General features: G+C 53.1%; 1 protein-coding gene across 1 annotated transcript in view; it reads left to right on the top strand.

Annotated features, from left to right (window-relative positions):
* Positions 1 to 11321, top strand: part of POU6F1 (POU class 6 homeobox 1) — a 29886-nt gene extending 18565 nt beyond the window's left edge. The window contains 8 exon segments of the mRNA XM_055337140.1: positions 550 to 775; positions 1330 to 1397; positions 1399 to 1602; positions 2098 to 2226; positions 2834 to 3037; positions 6156 to 6297; positions 6858 to 7026; positions 8027 to 11321. Coding sequence (XP_055193115.1) covers positions 550 to 775; positions 1330 to 1397; positions 1399 to 1602; positions 2098 to 2226; positions 2834 to 3037; positions 6156 to 6297; positions 6858 to 7026; positions 8027 to 8372 — 1488 coding nt within the window. The 3' untranslated portion in view covers positions 8373 to 11321.
* Positions 11322 to 16091: the final 4770 nt, after the last annotated feature.

Here is a 16091-nt window from a genome sequence, read left to right as displayed (position 1 = left end):
GCTCAGAGTCCTCATTTAGAGCCAGGGGGCAGCCCCAGCACAGCGAGGAGCTGCCTGCCAGCCCCCCCACCCCCGCCCCTGCCCTGCTGAGCTCCCGGTGGCCCTTGGCTACAAGCGCAGACCTGCAAGGCCCCTGGCGGGGGTAGCCCCCCATCAGAGCATCCCGCGGGCCTCTGTATGGGCCCTGCCCCTGCTTCCCGGTCCTGTGGGAAAGGCAGAGGCCCAGGAAAGGCCTAGGCGGCGACGGACCGCGGTGGGAGAGAGGCCTGTGCCCCCTTGCTGTCCCGGGAGCGGGGCCAGGCCCTGTCTCCCCCCGCAGCTTCTCTGAAGGCAGGCTAGTGCGGCCCAGGCACCCCCAGGGCTGGGCCTCCGGCTGGGGCTGGGGCTGGGGCGGGTCTCTTCCCCCCCCTCCCGCCGCCGCTCCCCCCACGGCCCTCAGAATGCTTTGTTTGTGCTCGACCGGGTCTCAGAGACCCGGTGTTTGCGCTGTCGATGTTGATTTTTTTTATTTTTTTCTTTTCTTTTTTGAAATCTTGTTTGCTTTTGCAGGTCTTGACTCAGGAAAACTTAGCCACAGTTCTGACAGGAGTTATGGTTCCGGCAGGGGCAGTTACTCAACCTCTTCTTATCCCCATCAGTATTGCAGGTCAAGTGGCTGGTCAGCAGGGGCTGGCCGTGTGGACAATTCCTACGGCAACCGTGGCCGCCCTCCCAGGACTGACAGCTGCTTCTCCCACGGGGGGCGTTTTCAAGCCACCTTTAGCCGGTCTGCAAGGTAACGGCAGCTCTCCCCAGGACGGCAGCAGGCCCCCACCGCCCTATACCGCCGCCCCTGCGCCCGCGCTTGCCATGCTGGACTCAGAACCCGCGCCCCGCGGGGCCACAGCCCGCCCTGGAGTCTGGACCCGGTGTCGCGGGCCCCGGCCCCGGCCACGGCCACGGAGCGGCCGCACCACCTCGGGACTCCAGGCCCCGCCCGGCACGGGCCGGCGCCGCAGGCCTGTCTGACTTCGGCCACCCGGGACGCCCCGTGCCCCCGCCCCCGGGCCCCGCGCCCCCGCGCCCCCGCGCCGGAGCCCACCACCCCCCGGCCGGCCTCCTGCAAGGCCTCCTGCAAGGACCGCGCAAGATTCGGCTTCTGGCTCCGGACCTCCGGACCTCGACAGCTCCCGGCCCGGCCCCGGGGGGGATGAGATGCCGCTGCCCGAGCTGCCCCAGGACGCCGCCCCGCTCGCTGTCCCCGCCCTCCCCCGTGGGCCAGGTCCCTTGGGATGGAGCCGCCCGGCCCGGCCAGGCGGGTGAGCGCCGTGTCTCTGCCTTGCTCCGCAGCAGCCGCCGTGCTCAACGCCGCGCTCCCGGCCCCCGCGCCCGCCGCGCCCGCCGCGCCCGCCGCCCGCCGTCCCGGCCGCCCCGCCCGCCCCGCCGCGGCCCGCGGCCCAGCCCCAGCCGCTCTTCCAGCCGCAGCCGCTGCTGCAGACGGCGCCCGCCCTCCTGCCGCAGCCCCCCGCCGCCGCCGCCGCCGCCGCCGCCGCGCCCAAGCCGGTGGACGCCCCCCCGCAGATCGCCGTGCAGCCTGCAGGCTTCGCCTTGAGCCCGGGAATCGTAAGCCGCCGCCCCGCCCGGGCCGCCCGGGACGCACCGATGTGGGCCAGGGGCGCGCCCGGCCCTCCGCGCGGGGAGGCGCCCGCCCCATCAGCGCGGACCACCTGCGCCCAGAGCCCGGGCCAGTCCTCCGGAACCCGGCCCGCTGCGCCCGCTGCGCCCGCTGCACCGGCCGGAGGGTGGGGTGACGTCTGCGGATGGCAGCCCGGGAGCTGCAGCTGCGAGGAGCCCCAGGCCCACGCCCCGCGTGGCGGGGGAGCCCGGGGATGTGGCTAGAATCACATCAGCCGCCCCGGGCCTGGGTTTTCCGTCCTGCCAGGCCTGGCCTGAAACATTGGCCAGAGCTGCTCCTCCGTGCGCGGCCCCACCGGTCCCCATTCACGTCCACCCAGCACCTGGCTCCCCACCCCCCCAAGAGCACTCAGCCTTCCCCTCCCAGCCTTGGGCTCCTTCTGGCCCGTCGGCCTCTGAGCAAGGCTCTCTCTCCCCCCGCAGATCAGTGCTGCTTCCCTCGGGGGACAGACCCAGATCCTAGGCTCCCTCACTACCACTCCGGTCATTGCCAACGCCATTCCCAGCATGCCGGGGATCAGCAGTCAGATCCTCACCAACGCTCAGGGACAGGCAAGTGGTCAAAGCCAGGGCTGAGGGGTGGGGGCCGTGGAGACGCTGCCCGGAGGGCCAGGACTCGAGCTCAGGGCCCCAGGAGCTGGACCAGGGTGTCAAGCTGCTGGTCGCACCTCTTGTGTGGCAGCTCTCTGCGGATGCTGAGCCCAGGCAGGGGTGTAGCCACCACCCTGCCCTGCAGGTGCTCACTTCTAGTTGGGGGTTTTCATTGGTGGAGCACCCACTTTGTGGCCAGGCTCTCTGTGTTAGGCGCTTTCTCGCACATTATCTCCCCTCATTTTGAGTGCAGGTCTGTTAGGTGGAGATTTTCACGCCCGTTTTACAGGGGAGAAGGCTGAGGCTCAGAGAAATTAAGGTAGGGCAGGGATTCACGTCCACGGCGGTGCGAATCATGTGCAGACCTATTCCTGCTCCACCACCGCTCTAGAGATAGATTGAAGGAAGCAGCTCCTAGAGTATGAACCCTTTTCTCTATTGATGAGGAAATTGAGGTCCAGGAGGGTTAAATGAGTTAAGTCCCTTCCCTGCCAGCGTGGGGATTTGGGCAAGGGACAGAACCAGACACTGGCCTCACCCCTGGGGTCCCTGCGTTGTTTCCCCCCAGGTTATTGGAGCGCTTCCGTGGGTAGTGAACTCGGCTAGCGTGGCAGCCCCAGCACCAGCCCAGAGCCTGCAGGTCCAGGCTGTGACACCCCAGCTGTTGTTGAATGCCCAGGGCCAGGTGATTGCGACCCTGGCCAGCAGCCCCCTGCCTCCACCTGTGGCTGTCCGGAAGGCAAGCACGCCTGAGTCCCCTGCTAAGAGCGAGGTACAAGGGCTGGGTTGGGGCGAGGGCAGGGGTGGGGCAGTGGGGGTCAGGCAGTGCTGTCTGGCATGGGCTGCCTCCCTCAAGACTCCAGGGCAGGACAAGATTATCTTCTGAAGTCCCTGGGAAACAGAGTACCACCCCAAAGTGAAGGCCCAAGCGACTCCCCATATACTCTGTCCAGGGAAAGAGCACTCCCCACACACCCACACCCACCCCACACACAAAAAACACGTGTATGTCCCCGCAGAGGCCAGTGCCATGCTGAGAAGGCCAGGGAGGTGGTCAAAGGAAACTGAGCCTCCATTAGCTCCAGGATGAACAAACTGCCAGAAAAGCCCCAGGAGGTTATTCTCCACCCCTGCCACTTCACTCCTGTACTGTGCACTGTGGCTTTGAATTTTCCTTTCTTTGTTCATTGCAGGAACAGTTTTGAGTGCCCACTAGATTCCAGGTGCTAAAGATCTAGAGATGAGTAAGATGATGCCCTTCCTAGCCGTAGGTAGCCTGGCGCTGGAGGCAATTGCAAGCCAGCATGACAGAGACTATGATAAGGACATGATAAGGTGCTGTGGGGACCCAGAGAAGGGAGCTCTTGACAGACTGGGGAGTTCAGCAAGACCTCATAGAGAAGGGGTGTCGAACTAATCTAAAGGGATGAATTGGATGGAAGAGTGGGTCTACCTCTATATAACTGTGGAATTACAATGTGCCAGAGCAGGGGCTCCCAAACTTGAGTGGGTCTCAGAACCACCACCTGGGGGACTTGGAATGCAGATTCCCAGCACACACACACATTCCCCCCACACCCCCGGAGTTTCTTATTTAGTAGGTCTCGGGTGGAGCCCAAGAATTTGCATTTCTAGCAAGTTCTTAGGTGATGCGGAGGTTGTGACTCTCCAATGTGGTGTGCTGCTTCCAGGCTTTGTGAATAACCTCTTAGCCTCATCTGTAAGATGGAGATTATCAGAGGCTATGAATGTTTTTTTTAAATAAAGATTTTATTTATTTATTTGAGAGGGAGAACGAGAGCAGGGGAAGACAGAGAAGCAGGCTCCCCACAGAGCTGGGATCCCTATTCAGGGCTCTATCCCAGGACCCCAGGATCACAACCTGAGCTAAAGGCAGATGCTTAACTGACTGAGCCACTCAGGTGTGCTAGAAGGTTATGAATGTTAACAGATGTATTACACATAAGACAGTTAACACCCTGGTACACAGGAAGCACTGAAAAAATGATGCTTTTATTTTATCACTGTTATTGAATATAGTGGGGACTCATGAAAGGGCCTTTAGCAGGGAAGTGGCTAGATGTGTATTAAAAAGAAGTTACGTGGGGTGTGGGGGGGCTCCTGGGGGGGGGGCTCAGTTGGTTAAGCATCTGACTCTTCATCTCAGCTCAGGTCTTGATCTCAGGGTCATGAGTCCAAGCCCCGAGTTGGGCTCTAAGCTGGGCTAGAGCCTACTTAAAAAAGAAATTACCTTAAAAGAAAAAGAAAGAAAGAAATTACCTATTATCCAGGGGGAGCTAAGAACTGAATTGTAGTGAGACTTGAGTCCTTGTAACCTGCTAGGAAGCCGCTGAAACAGTTCTAGGCAAGAAACGAGGAGCCCTGACCTAAGGTTAATAAGGCTCTGGGGATGAAGAGAGAATGGGCTTAATAGGTCCCAAGAGGTAGAAGCCCGGAATAGGACCCATCCTAGAGAAATCTGCACTTTTTAGGAAGCTTTTGTTATTGTTAAAGATTTTATTTATTTGAGAGACAGAGAAAGAGCGAGCGAGTGCAAGAGAGAGAGCAGAAGCTGGGAGGAGCAGAGGGAGAGGGAGAAGCAGACTCGCCCTGAGCAGGGAGTCTGACTCGGGGCTCAATCCCAGAACCCTGGGATCATGACCTGAGCTGAAGGCAAACACTTAACCTACTGAGCCCCCCAGGCCCCCCAGGAAGCTTTTATTTTTTTATTTTTTTTTGAAGGCGGCACTAAACCTCTGGGGCACTGGGGCTGCCCCCCAGGAAGCTTTTTATTTTTTATTTTTTTAAAATCATACTAGGGCGCCTGGCCGACCCAGTCGGTAGAGCATGTGACTCTTGATCTCAGGGTCATGAGTTCTAGCCCCATGTTGGGGGTAGAGTTTACTTTAAAAAAATCATACCAAAAGTACCAATTTTATTTATTTATTTGTTTATTTATTTATTTATTTATTTGATTTTATATATTTATAGTTTCTCTTGATAAATATGTGATTTTTATAAAAATTCCAATATTATGTATAATGGAAAAAAGTAAAAATCCCTTCCAATTCTACCTTCAGAGATGATGTCTGTTGGCAACTTGCTTTATGTTCCTCAAGATTTTTTTTCCTGGAAATTCATGTGTATATTTTATAGGAATTGTTCTATAAAACCTGTTTTGCTTTCCTTTTTTTTTTTTCCGCTTAGCACTGTGACCCAGAGCTCTTTGTGTGTAATTAAGAGATTTACCATGTTCTTTTTATTTTTATTTTATTTTTTTTAAAAGAGATTTTATGTATTTATTCATGAGAGACACAGAGTGAGAGAGGCAGAGACACAGGCAGAGGGAAAAGCAGGCTCCATGCAGGGAGCCTGGCATGGGACTCGATCCCGGGTCTCCAGGATCACGCCCTGGGCTGAAGGCGGCGCTAAACCGCTGGGCCACCTGGGCTGCCCACCATGTTCTTTTTAATAGCTGCACAGAATCTCACTGTAGGGAAATATCAGGAGTCACTTGCCAGTTCCCTGTTAAATGGACATTCAGGGCCTGGAAGACCCTAGAATCAGGCTTACATTTCTGCTCTGAGGGAACAGATTTGAGAGCAGTTATCTCAAGGGCAGACATTTGTTGGGGCTTTGACCATGTGTCCTGAACCTCTCTGGGCCTCTGAGCTGCCTAAGTTGACTATGAGGCTTCAACTTAGTGCACCATGTTGCTGTGCTTATTTCAGAGGTCATTATTGTTGGGTGGGTACTAATAAGTAGCTTCTAGTCTTGCTTTGCGATGGGGCGCAGGTAGGAGTGTGCCAGGTGAGTGAGGATTTCGTGACCATTTTGCCCTGCCTGTGGTCCATGCAGAGACCAGGGACTCACTGGCTCTCTTCTCCTAGGTACAGCCCATCCAGCCCACACCAGCTGTGCCCCAGCCTGCGGTGGTCATCACCAGCCCCGCCCCAGCGGCCAAGCCATCTGCCTCTGCTCCCATTCCAATCACCTGCTCTGAGACCCCTACTGTCAGCCAGTTGGTATCGAGTAAGTGGCTCCAGAGAAGGTTGTAGAGGAGAGGAGAGGCATGTATTCAGATACCCCTGCACGTTTAGATGCTGCTGTCTTTAATAAACTTTCTAGAGTCCAAAGGGGAAGAGCAAAGGCCTGACGCCAGGGATTGGCTTTCTTATTCTCAGTCCTGCGGAGCTGGATTCTAAGCATGATGATAGTGGAGGCTGCTCCTTTGAGAAGCCAACTCATTGGCTGTCTCTCCCTTGGTCTCTCACCTAGTGCTTGAGGAATGTAGATAGCTAAAGTGTGCAGGTGTGCTTGGGGCTAAGGAGTAAGGAGAACGGGGGAGGGCCGGCCATTAGAGCTATAAGAACTTGAAAATAGATCCCTACTTCCAGACAGGTTAGTCCAGGCTCCTTTCCCCCAAGTCCTGTTTGCTTTGGAAATAGGGGTGATGAGGGGATTAAGGGTACATGGGCCTTTTGTCAAATGTCCTCCTCCCTCACTGTTTCACCAGGCCAGGCTGATAAGCTAGATAAGCAGTAGTATCATCTGTCTTACACACTCACCCCTGGTCCCTTCCTCTGGCCCAGAGCCACATACCCCAAGTCTGGATGAGGATGGAATCAACTTGGAAGAGATCCGGGAGTTTGCCAAGAACTTTAAGATCCGACGGCTGTCCTTGGGCCTCACGCAGACTCAGGTGGGTCAGGCTCTGACTGCCACGGAAGGCCCAGCCTACAGCCAGTCAGCTATCTGCCGGTGAGTAAGGCTGCTCTGGACCAGGTCAAGGCCTGCTCAGACACCTGATGTCACTAGACACTCACTGGGACCCGGGTGCATGGATCCTTTCTGTGTTCTCCCTTGCTCCTACCTCCTTCCAGCCCGGGAGGGCTGTTCTGAGCCTAGGCATGAACACCTAGAGTAGCCAAAGACTGATCTAGTCCGTCTGAAGGCCCTCTGAAGTTTATCCTCTAATCCTGAGCGTTTATATGGTCTTTTGGTGGGGGGACCCCGAGACCCTAATCCATTCGGAACCCTACAGGGAAAGGAGTACAGCTTATGAAGTTGCTCACAAAAGTGGGACCTCCGGTCCTGACTTAGCTCTCAACCACGACCCCCCTACTCCCCCTCTTATGCTCTTATCTCTCCCTCCTCCAAGGCATGGCTAGAAAGGGATATCAGCATTCGGACTGGTTCTGGTGCTAGCCACAGAGGAGGGCGGAGGGTCTCAAAAAGAATGAGCACATGGCTCAGAGATGGCCAAAAAGTTCCTGCCAAGCCCGTGGATTAGACAAGTGAGAGTGCTGGACCAGGTGCCCTGTTGGCAGTTCTGTGGTCGCATCTAGGCTTGGCTGGAAAGAGTAGTCTGACTTGATGATGCTGATGTGAGACTGAATTGGGGACTGTGGCACTTGAGACATCCATGTGCCCTCTCTAAAGGCCTCTGTAGACAACTTCTCCAAGGACCCCACTCATTTGGGTGTGAATGTTCCGGAGTTGTTCATAGGGCAGTTGCCCTGTCATCCTTGCACCACTGAACTAAGGCCATGGGAGTGGTCTCCCTGTTATGACCTGGGATCCAGGACAGCCTGAGGAGTTTGGGCTGGGCTGGGCCAGGGTGGTCTTGGTGGGGTTGGGGAGGGGAACACTGAGTACAGTGTCACCGGTCCTGAGAGGAGCAGCCCCTCGCGGAGAGTACTCCCCAGTGTGGGGTGTAGGACATTCTCACTGTCCCTTCCGGGCCTTGGGTCACCCACAGGTTCGAGAAGCTGGACATCACACCCAAGAGTGCCCAGAAGCTGAAGCCAGTGCTGGAGAAGTGGCTGAATGAAGCCGAACTCCGGAACCAGGAAGGGCAGCAGAACCTGATGGAGTTTGTGGGAGGGGAGCCCTCCAAGAAACGCAAACGCCGCACCTCCTTCACCCCCCAGGCCATAGAGGCTCTGAATGCCTACTTCGAGAAGAACCCGCTGCCCACAGGCCAGGAGATCACCGAGATTGCTAAGGAGCTCAACTACGACCGGGAGGTCGTGCGGGTCTGGTTCTGCAATCGGCGCCAGACGCTCAAGAACACCAGCAAGCTGAATGTCTTTCAGATCCCTTAGGGCTCGGCCCCCAGCCTTGCGTTCCAGCACTTTGTACTATTCCCTTGGCACCTGGCTGCAGCCACTGCCGTGACAGCACCTGTCCACGGGCAGCTGTGCTCGTCCGGGGTCGTGAGAGTCCACTGTGTGCATGTGCATCCACTGCCTCCCTCCTGTCCTCCACATATCTCACAGCCTGGGGAGGGCGGAGGGGCCCACCCGAGGACTCCAGGCTCTTCTCGGGGCCGGTCACGCCAAGGGACCCCTCCCTTAAGTGGTGTCACTTAAAGAAGCACTTTGCTAATGTGGTTTTCAAAGGGTGAGTCCTGGTTGGGAACCAGAAACTCTCCGTCTTTGGGGCAGGGCCACCGCAGCCTCTGAGGACCCCTGGCCATTAGCTCTTGTTTTTGATGGCATTCTCTCTCTCCACCCTCCTTTCCCCTTTGCTCCTCTGTGTAAGCGTGGCAGGTACAGCAGCTTGTCCAGCGGAACCACAGCCTCACCTCCCAGGCACACTGTCCCTGAAAGGACCCAAGAGGCACAATTCTGAAAAGTGTGATGAGCTGCTCAGAAGGTCAGGCTCAGTGTCCGCCTTGCCTTCAAGGTCAGAAGGTTCCCACAGCCCTGGGGCCAGAACATGTGATCTCCTTTCCCATTTCTTCCTGATTCCTTTGGGGGGAAATTGCACTAAAGCAGAACCTTTTCACGTGTGATCCGTGTTGGAAGGAAGCAGCTTTGAACTCTAGCTGTCCAGGAGCTGACCTAGGTCTACAGCAGGTTGGGAACTAAATAAATAAGCCCATCCTCCCAGATTTTAGTCTAATTTCTGCCCATGGCTGTCCCCCCACCACTAAACAGTGAGGCTTATAAAGAACTGGCGGCCTATAAAAATCGTGCTTCCCAAGCTTCCAATTGTTTTTCCCCAGCACCTGGAGAAAAAAGAGGGAAGGGATCTGACTCTCTTTCTCTTGTCCTCCCACTCACCCCCAACCCAGTACTGGGCCTTCTCACAAGGGGCAAGTGAAACCCTAAACCTGACAGCAAGACCCTGGGGAAAAGGTCAACATCCAGAAAGAGCTGACGGCAGCCCAGGAAGGTCTCTTGCGGAAGGTGACTTAACTCTAATTTTCTTTGTGACTTTGAGCCTTGGATACCGGAGGAGAAATCTTATTTTGTCCAAAGTCTTAGACCACGTGTTTGTGCAAGCAATCCCCCCACCCCCGGCCCCATGCTCCTCTGAGTCAAGAAGACCCCCCAAAGCAGGATGGGTGTCACCTGTAGAGAGGACAGCTATGGCACATTGAGGGCTGGCGTCTCATCCAAGCTGCTAAGTGAGTTTCCCAGCCTCGCTGTGGCTGGACAGTCCCTGGAACTCAGTATATTGCTCCGGGAGGTCAGGGGAGCACTAGGAGGTTTGCTTAGATGAACCTAGACTTGCTGTGTAGACTGTCCCTAAAGGGCCACCAGTCACAGGGCCGGGTCTGCAGCAGCTGCCCCGCACTGCCCCTCACATGACACACCCTGACGTGGTGGCAAGGGCATGTCCCCACCCCCGCTGGATGCAGAGCCACCTCCTCGTCCAGCTTCCTCTGGCTTGCTGTTGTTTCCTGGTCCGTGTCCGGCCCGACCTTGCAGAGTGGCCACACTCTTGGTGCCCCGCCAGTGAGAGGACAATTGTGTCAAACTGCCGCACACACACACACACACCGCCACCCCTGCCCCACTGTGTTCAGACCCCCCAGGCCTCCCTGAGTGTGGTGGGAGTGAGGAAGCAAGCGAGCACCTTAACTGCCCCAGCCTCCCAGGAAAGAATACGTGTCCCATGGCGGGGGCAGGGGGGGCTTCACCCTCAGATTTAGGGTTATCAACTCTGTCTCAGGGAGATGCGGAGCTCACCTGGGAGGGTCGCTGTAAACAAGTTGGCCGTCAGAAGAGTTAAAGTCCTGGAGCTTGTAAAGGCCTCAGTGACTCACACTCCAATAAATTACAGGGAGGCAGGTTTGTCGCCCTCAAGCACTTGTGTTCAGCTATGCTTTCTTTTTTGGGAGAGACAAGTGGGTCACAGCTGGAGCCCTGGGAGTAGCGTATAATCCCGGGTGTGTCCATGGCAGGAGATATGCAGGAGGATGCCATCTGTCCTGGTCTGGGAAAGGAAAGCGATAATGAAGTTCTGGTCTAAATTAGGCCCGGCCATGCTTTCTCAGCTCCTCCTTTTTCTAAATTTGTCTTCCCGAGGCTGGGCTAAGGATGAAACCGGTTTCTCTTCTCCAGGAAGGATGGGTAGGTCTTTCGGAGGGATGACACCAGGGGCAGAATTTTTGCAGGCTGAATTCCCACTGCAGAGTGCCCCCCTCCCCCCGAAATGGCCCAAGGCAGAGCTCACAGCCCTGCTGTCCCTACTGCTCCCCGACTGTAGGGTCCTCAGGAGTAGCTATCTGTACCCAAGGGGGGGTTTTTGCTTTGTTTCTGGTAGCATCAGGCTCTGAAGGGAGTTTATATAATTTTTGTTTTGAAAGCACCTTTCTGGACAGAAGCCAGAGCTTCGTGGCCCCTTTGCCGTGGAAAGGCAGGAGAAGGGACAGAAATGATCTGTTTGTGTGTGGTATTGTTTGTTTTAAGCGAAAGAAAGACCAAAACTTTCCATGGCCTAGTGAATCAGCTGGGGTCTTTGAGCCTGCACTGTCCACGGCATTTCATCTAGTGGGGGCCCAGGAAAGAATTTGGCCCCACGCGATTGAGGAACACGCTTGAGTTTGGAATGAGAGACCCTCACGTTTTTCATGTCCTTGGACCCTATCACCTTCCTCTGCCTAGATTCCCTTCCTGTCCCCTAAGGCCAGGCTCTGACACTGGGGTTCTGACCCCGACATGGGGCAAAGCCTGCCAAGGGCTGGAGTGACGGGCGGGGAGGGAGGAATGGGGATGAAGCACTTGGTGTAGTTGTGTGGAATAAACAGTATTTTTCTTTTGTACTGGTCTGCTTGTCTGTCCTTCGCCTCGCGGGGTGGGGCTGACAGGGAGAAGCCAGGTGCGTGCCAGGGAGCTGCCCTTGTTATCAGAGATTGTAGCCTAGAAAACCCCATTGCAAGAGGGTGCGGGTCAGTGCCCTGGACTCTCCCTTCAGAAAGCCCTGCCATGACCCTCCCACCATGGTCAGCCCCACGGAATGCCGGGCCAAGATGTGCCCTTTCTCCTTCTAGGACCTCAGGATTCCCTGCAAAGCCTACTCTCCGTCCCCTCTTGTCTGGGTCTGGACCGGCTGTGCCATTGGTGTGCACACTCCCAGGCCCAAGAGGCGACCAAGGGGCAGCTATTTGTCAGGGATCTGGGGGGATGGAGAGTGGATATGCGAGCTGCAGGGTTTATAAATACACACGAAGTCCTTTGCTTAAATACACAGCCCTTTGTATAAATACACACCCACCCCCTCATGAGGTGGCTCTGCCAGAGGGAAGAGAAGCAGACTGTAGACTGAGGACCAAGACTGCGGAACATACTAGCACAGAACTTCCAAGAGTGCTAGAAGTCTAAATTCAAACCTCGTCTTCCAGGTTATTACGAAGGTATGCTTATCGTGACGCAAGTCTAGATCATTCATAATTAACTTATACTTTATACAGATTTAGCTACACGGTAGGTGGCTCTTCATCTGTGCTCTTCCTTAGGCCTACAAATGTTAGAGGCAGACGTGGCACTTGGGCTTAGAGCAGGGAGAGCATGACTGCTAGAGAGGGGCCTCTCTTTACTTGTCTACCTCCTAGGAGTTGGGTTCATGCTGTGCACCCCTGCAGCCCTCCCTCCTCCCCCTTCCACCTACCTGGTATTATGAGGTCTGGGCTCCCATCATCTAAACTGAGAGCAAGACATCACCTTTGATTCCACCCAACCAATATCCCTGAGCCAGGCCCTATGCTGGATTCTAGATGCAGGCTCTACTATGTCTCCTCTGCCCAAGGGACAATAGGTGCCTAACATTCTGATGTAAGGCTTAGAGATCAGAGGAGCTTTACAGGACTCGGAAACAATGGGGCAGAAAAGTCCAAGAGAAGCCAGCGCTTGCTTCTGCACAGATCTCACAACCCTAATATTAGCTGTCCACGCTAGGCTGGGACTCCTCAGTACCAGGCCAGGGCGCACAGCAGGTGCCTGAGAAACATCAGAAAGATGACTGAATGCATTAGGAAATGATGAGAGCAGAGTCCCTGACTTCACACTACTGGGAGAAAGCAGGTACAGGAGATTCTCAGCAGAATCTGTGCAGGGTTTAGAGTGAATTCACTCCCATATGTGGGAGTGAATGGAATCTGGGCAGCAACTGGCCCTGACCTGAGAAAGGCCTTTCCCAGCAGCTCCCACCAGAAGAGACTGTGGAAACTGATATCTCTGGCTCAAACCAGTTGAATGTGGTTCCTGGCATTTGGCCCAGGACAGCCTGAAAGGAAGAGGGGTGGGTTTGTGGAGAACTGCAGTTTCTATTCCCAGGTCTGAGATGTTCTTTTTAGGTTCCTGGACCCAAATCCGACATGCGTATGGAGGCTTCCCCACACCAACAAGCAGTTCTCGGACACCAACAAGGTATCCAGAATTCCACTCAGTTCTGACACTATCTACCTCAAGCTAGCATCAGATAGCACAGGTAAGAGGTTCAGTCCCACAAGACCACCCTCCACTTCTGATGCCATCACAAGCCCAGAAGACTGTTCTTATCTGGGCTTGTGATTGACCAGCGACAAATTGGAGGTTCCGAGAGGATGCCAATTGTGAGTACGTTACCTATGCTTCTGACCAACTGGCTGTAAATTAGAGGTTCCCATGACCCCCTCTTTGGGTTCATTTAACCTGCTAGAATGGCTCACAGAACTCAGGAAACCCATTTACTCACTAGATTACTGCCTTATTATGCAGGTTATCAAAGGATACAAATCAACAGCCCTATGAAGAGATACATATGGCAAGGTCCAGAACAAAGAAGCGTCTGTGTTCATGGAGCTTAGGGCCCTGGCACAGTGGCACATGGAACGGTTCTGTTTCTCAAACTGGAAGCTCTCTTTACACCCTCCTTTGGGATTTTGATGGAGGGTCCATTGCATAGGCATGGTTGATTAACTCAGGGGCTATTGGTGATTGATTCAGACTCTAGCCCCTCTCCCTTTCCCAGGAATCAGGGGATGGGGCTGAAAGTTCCAACCCACTATTCATAGTTTCCCTGGCAACGAGGCCCCATCCTTAAATGCTTTCCAAAAGTCACCTTCATTAATAAACCCTGCTGTGATGGAAAGGAACTTGTTATGAATCACGATATGGCTCTAAAGCCTCTTCAGAAACTGCAGACAGACCAAATAGCACAAAAGATGCTCCCATAGCTCTGTTGTTCAGGAAATTCCAAGGGATTTGGAAGCTGTGAGCCAGAAACTGTGGGTAAAGACCAAATATTTATGAGAATATATTTTGCTTGTCTTGAGAAGTAGGCAGGACAAGTGCTAGGATCTCCTTTTTGTCAGTCATAATAGCTAATGTTTACTGATCACTGATCATGTGCTAAGTACTCTTCCAAGCACTTGACATGCATTATGTCAGTTAATGCTCACCATAATTCTGTAAAGTAAGAACTACTATTATACCCATTTTATTTTACCTTATTTTTTATATTTTTAAAAGTTTTAAATTCAATCTGCCAACATACAGTATAACACCCAGTGCTCATCCCATCAAGTGCCCTCCTCAGTGCCGGTCACTATAACCATTTTATAGGTAAGGAATTGAGGCACAGGGAAGATGAGGAATGTACTCAAAGTTGCGTGGTTTGTGAGCTGCAGAACCACGTCCTGAATCCAGGTATGTTGCCTCTAAAGCCTGTGTGCTTAACCTTACCCCATACAGGATAGAACTTGGGAATTGATTTTCTGTCCTGATCTTTTTGGTGGGATTTCCAAGTGTTTTTTCCCTCCAGGGTAAGCTCTGCTGTGTTCTGTAGAGGAGGAAGAATTTTTCTTTACCCTTTTAGGTTCTTTTGGTGGGTCTATTAATTATATTGACATAAAACACACTAAAGGAGAAAAACTAATCTAATTACATGTATACAACAGCCCCCTGAGACTATGAGACCCACAGGTGGGCAAGCAATTGGGGCTTGTATGCCATCCTGAGCTACGAGGGGTCTGAGACTTCAAAGGGGAGGAAGATAACTTACAGGAAGATGGGAAGAGTAAATATTCGGTAAGCAAATGTTTGCCATGGCAAGCAGAGACAATGGAGCCAGACAGGAATCTGAACAAACAGGCCCTATTGAGCTTCCCACTTAGCTCATATTCTTTGTAGTTATCTCTGATGATAGTTCTCTTCCTGGACTAGGCCCTCTATCTAAATTATTTTAGGCAGTTAAAGGGAAGATAAAAGCTCTTCCTTAGCTTTGCAGGCCTTGATTGACTTCAGCTCAAAACAATCCACAAGCCAAAAATGCACATTTGGGGAAGCTCATTCTGGACCCCTTCAATTTCATCTAAACAGCGTCTGGTTTCAGGACCTAATCTAGGGAAATGAACCCTTTACAGATAAGCCTTAACTCCACCCAGTGGTCCACAGGCTCTGTGCCACAGGTGCCCTAGTTAATTACTCATATTTATTATATCTAATAAGAACCATGATTTTTGTTGTGGGATAAATTTATGCATACAAAATTTGTTTTTTTGATAGGTGGTACTGGATTTCTTGGGGAATCTCTGGCGATCTTTTCTTGGAAGCAGAGCTCCCAGGGCTGCCCCTGAAACCACTGTTTCCAGCCCTGGCACTCCAATTTCACTTTTAGTTACATTTGGAAGGCTAAAGGCAAAAAAAAAAAAAAAAGGAAAGTGAAAGGAAGGAAAAAGTCCACTCCCCCCAGTCACGCATTCCAGGGGTGAATAGTCTGTAAAATCTTTTCCCCACAGGGGGATCTGGGCTCACAGACATAAATCTCAAGACTGGTCTGCATTCCAATTGGGAGGGGCCAAGGCTTAGGAATTACGTCTTATCTTATCCTAGTTTATTTTAGAATTAAATAAATGGTAAGGAGTACTTTAGTGGTCTTTATTTTGGTTCAGAATTTAAACTTAAGGGGTGCCTGGGTGGTTCAGTCAGTTGCATGTCTGCATTCATTTTGGGTCCTGATCCCAGAGTCCTGGAATGGAGTAGTCCTGCATAGGGCTCCCTGCTCAGTGGGGAATCTGCTTCTCCCTCTGCCCTCCCCCTGCTTGTGCTTTCTCTCTCTCTCAAATAAATAAATAAAATCTTAAAAAAAAAAGAATTTAAACTTAAGCTCAAACATTTCTGAGAAGGAGAAGTCTATTTTTTTCTAAACATTTTCCAGAGTACAGGAGTCCATAAGATTCCGGATATGGTAATTTTCTCTTGCAAATGGCTATTATGAATATTCCTTGTTTTATTTTACTTCTTAATTTTTAAAAAATATTTTATTTATTTATTCACAAGAGACACACAGAGACAGGCAGAGACACAGGCAGAAGGAGAAGCAGACTCCCTGTGGGGAGCCCTATGGAGGACTCCATCCCCAACCCAGAATCACGCCCTGAGCCCCTGAGCCGAAGGCAGACACCCAACCGCTGAGCTACCCAGGTGTCCTCCTTATTTTATTTTAAATCCATTCATTTTGACCTATTTTTCTGCATATTAAAAAAATGTTTCATCCAAGGTATCTTCATGTGTGCAATTTTTGCTAATTCAATATCCTCACCTCCACAAGCT

This window comes from Nyctereutes procyonoides, unplaced genomic scaffold (genome assembly GCF_905146905.1).
Source record: "Nyctereutes procyonoides isolate TBG_1078 unplaced genomic scaffold, NYPRO_anot_genome, whole genome shotgun sequence".
NCBI classification, from domain to species: Eukaryota; Metazoa; Chordata; class Mammalia; order Carnivora; family Canidae; genus Nyctereutes; species Nyctereutes procyonoides.
The sequence above is the reverse complement of the archived record's forward strand: the minus strand, read 5'-3'. Positions and strand labels throughout refer to the sequence as shown.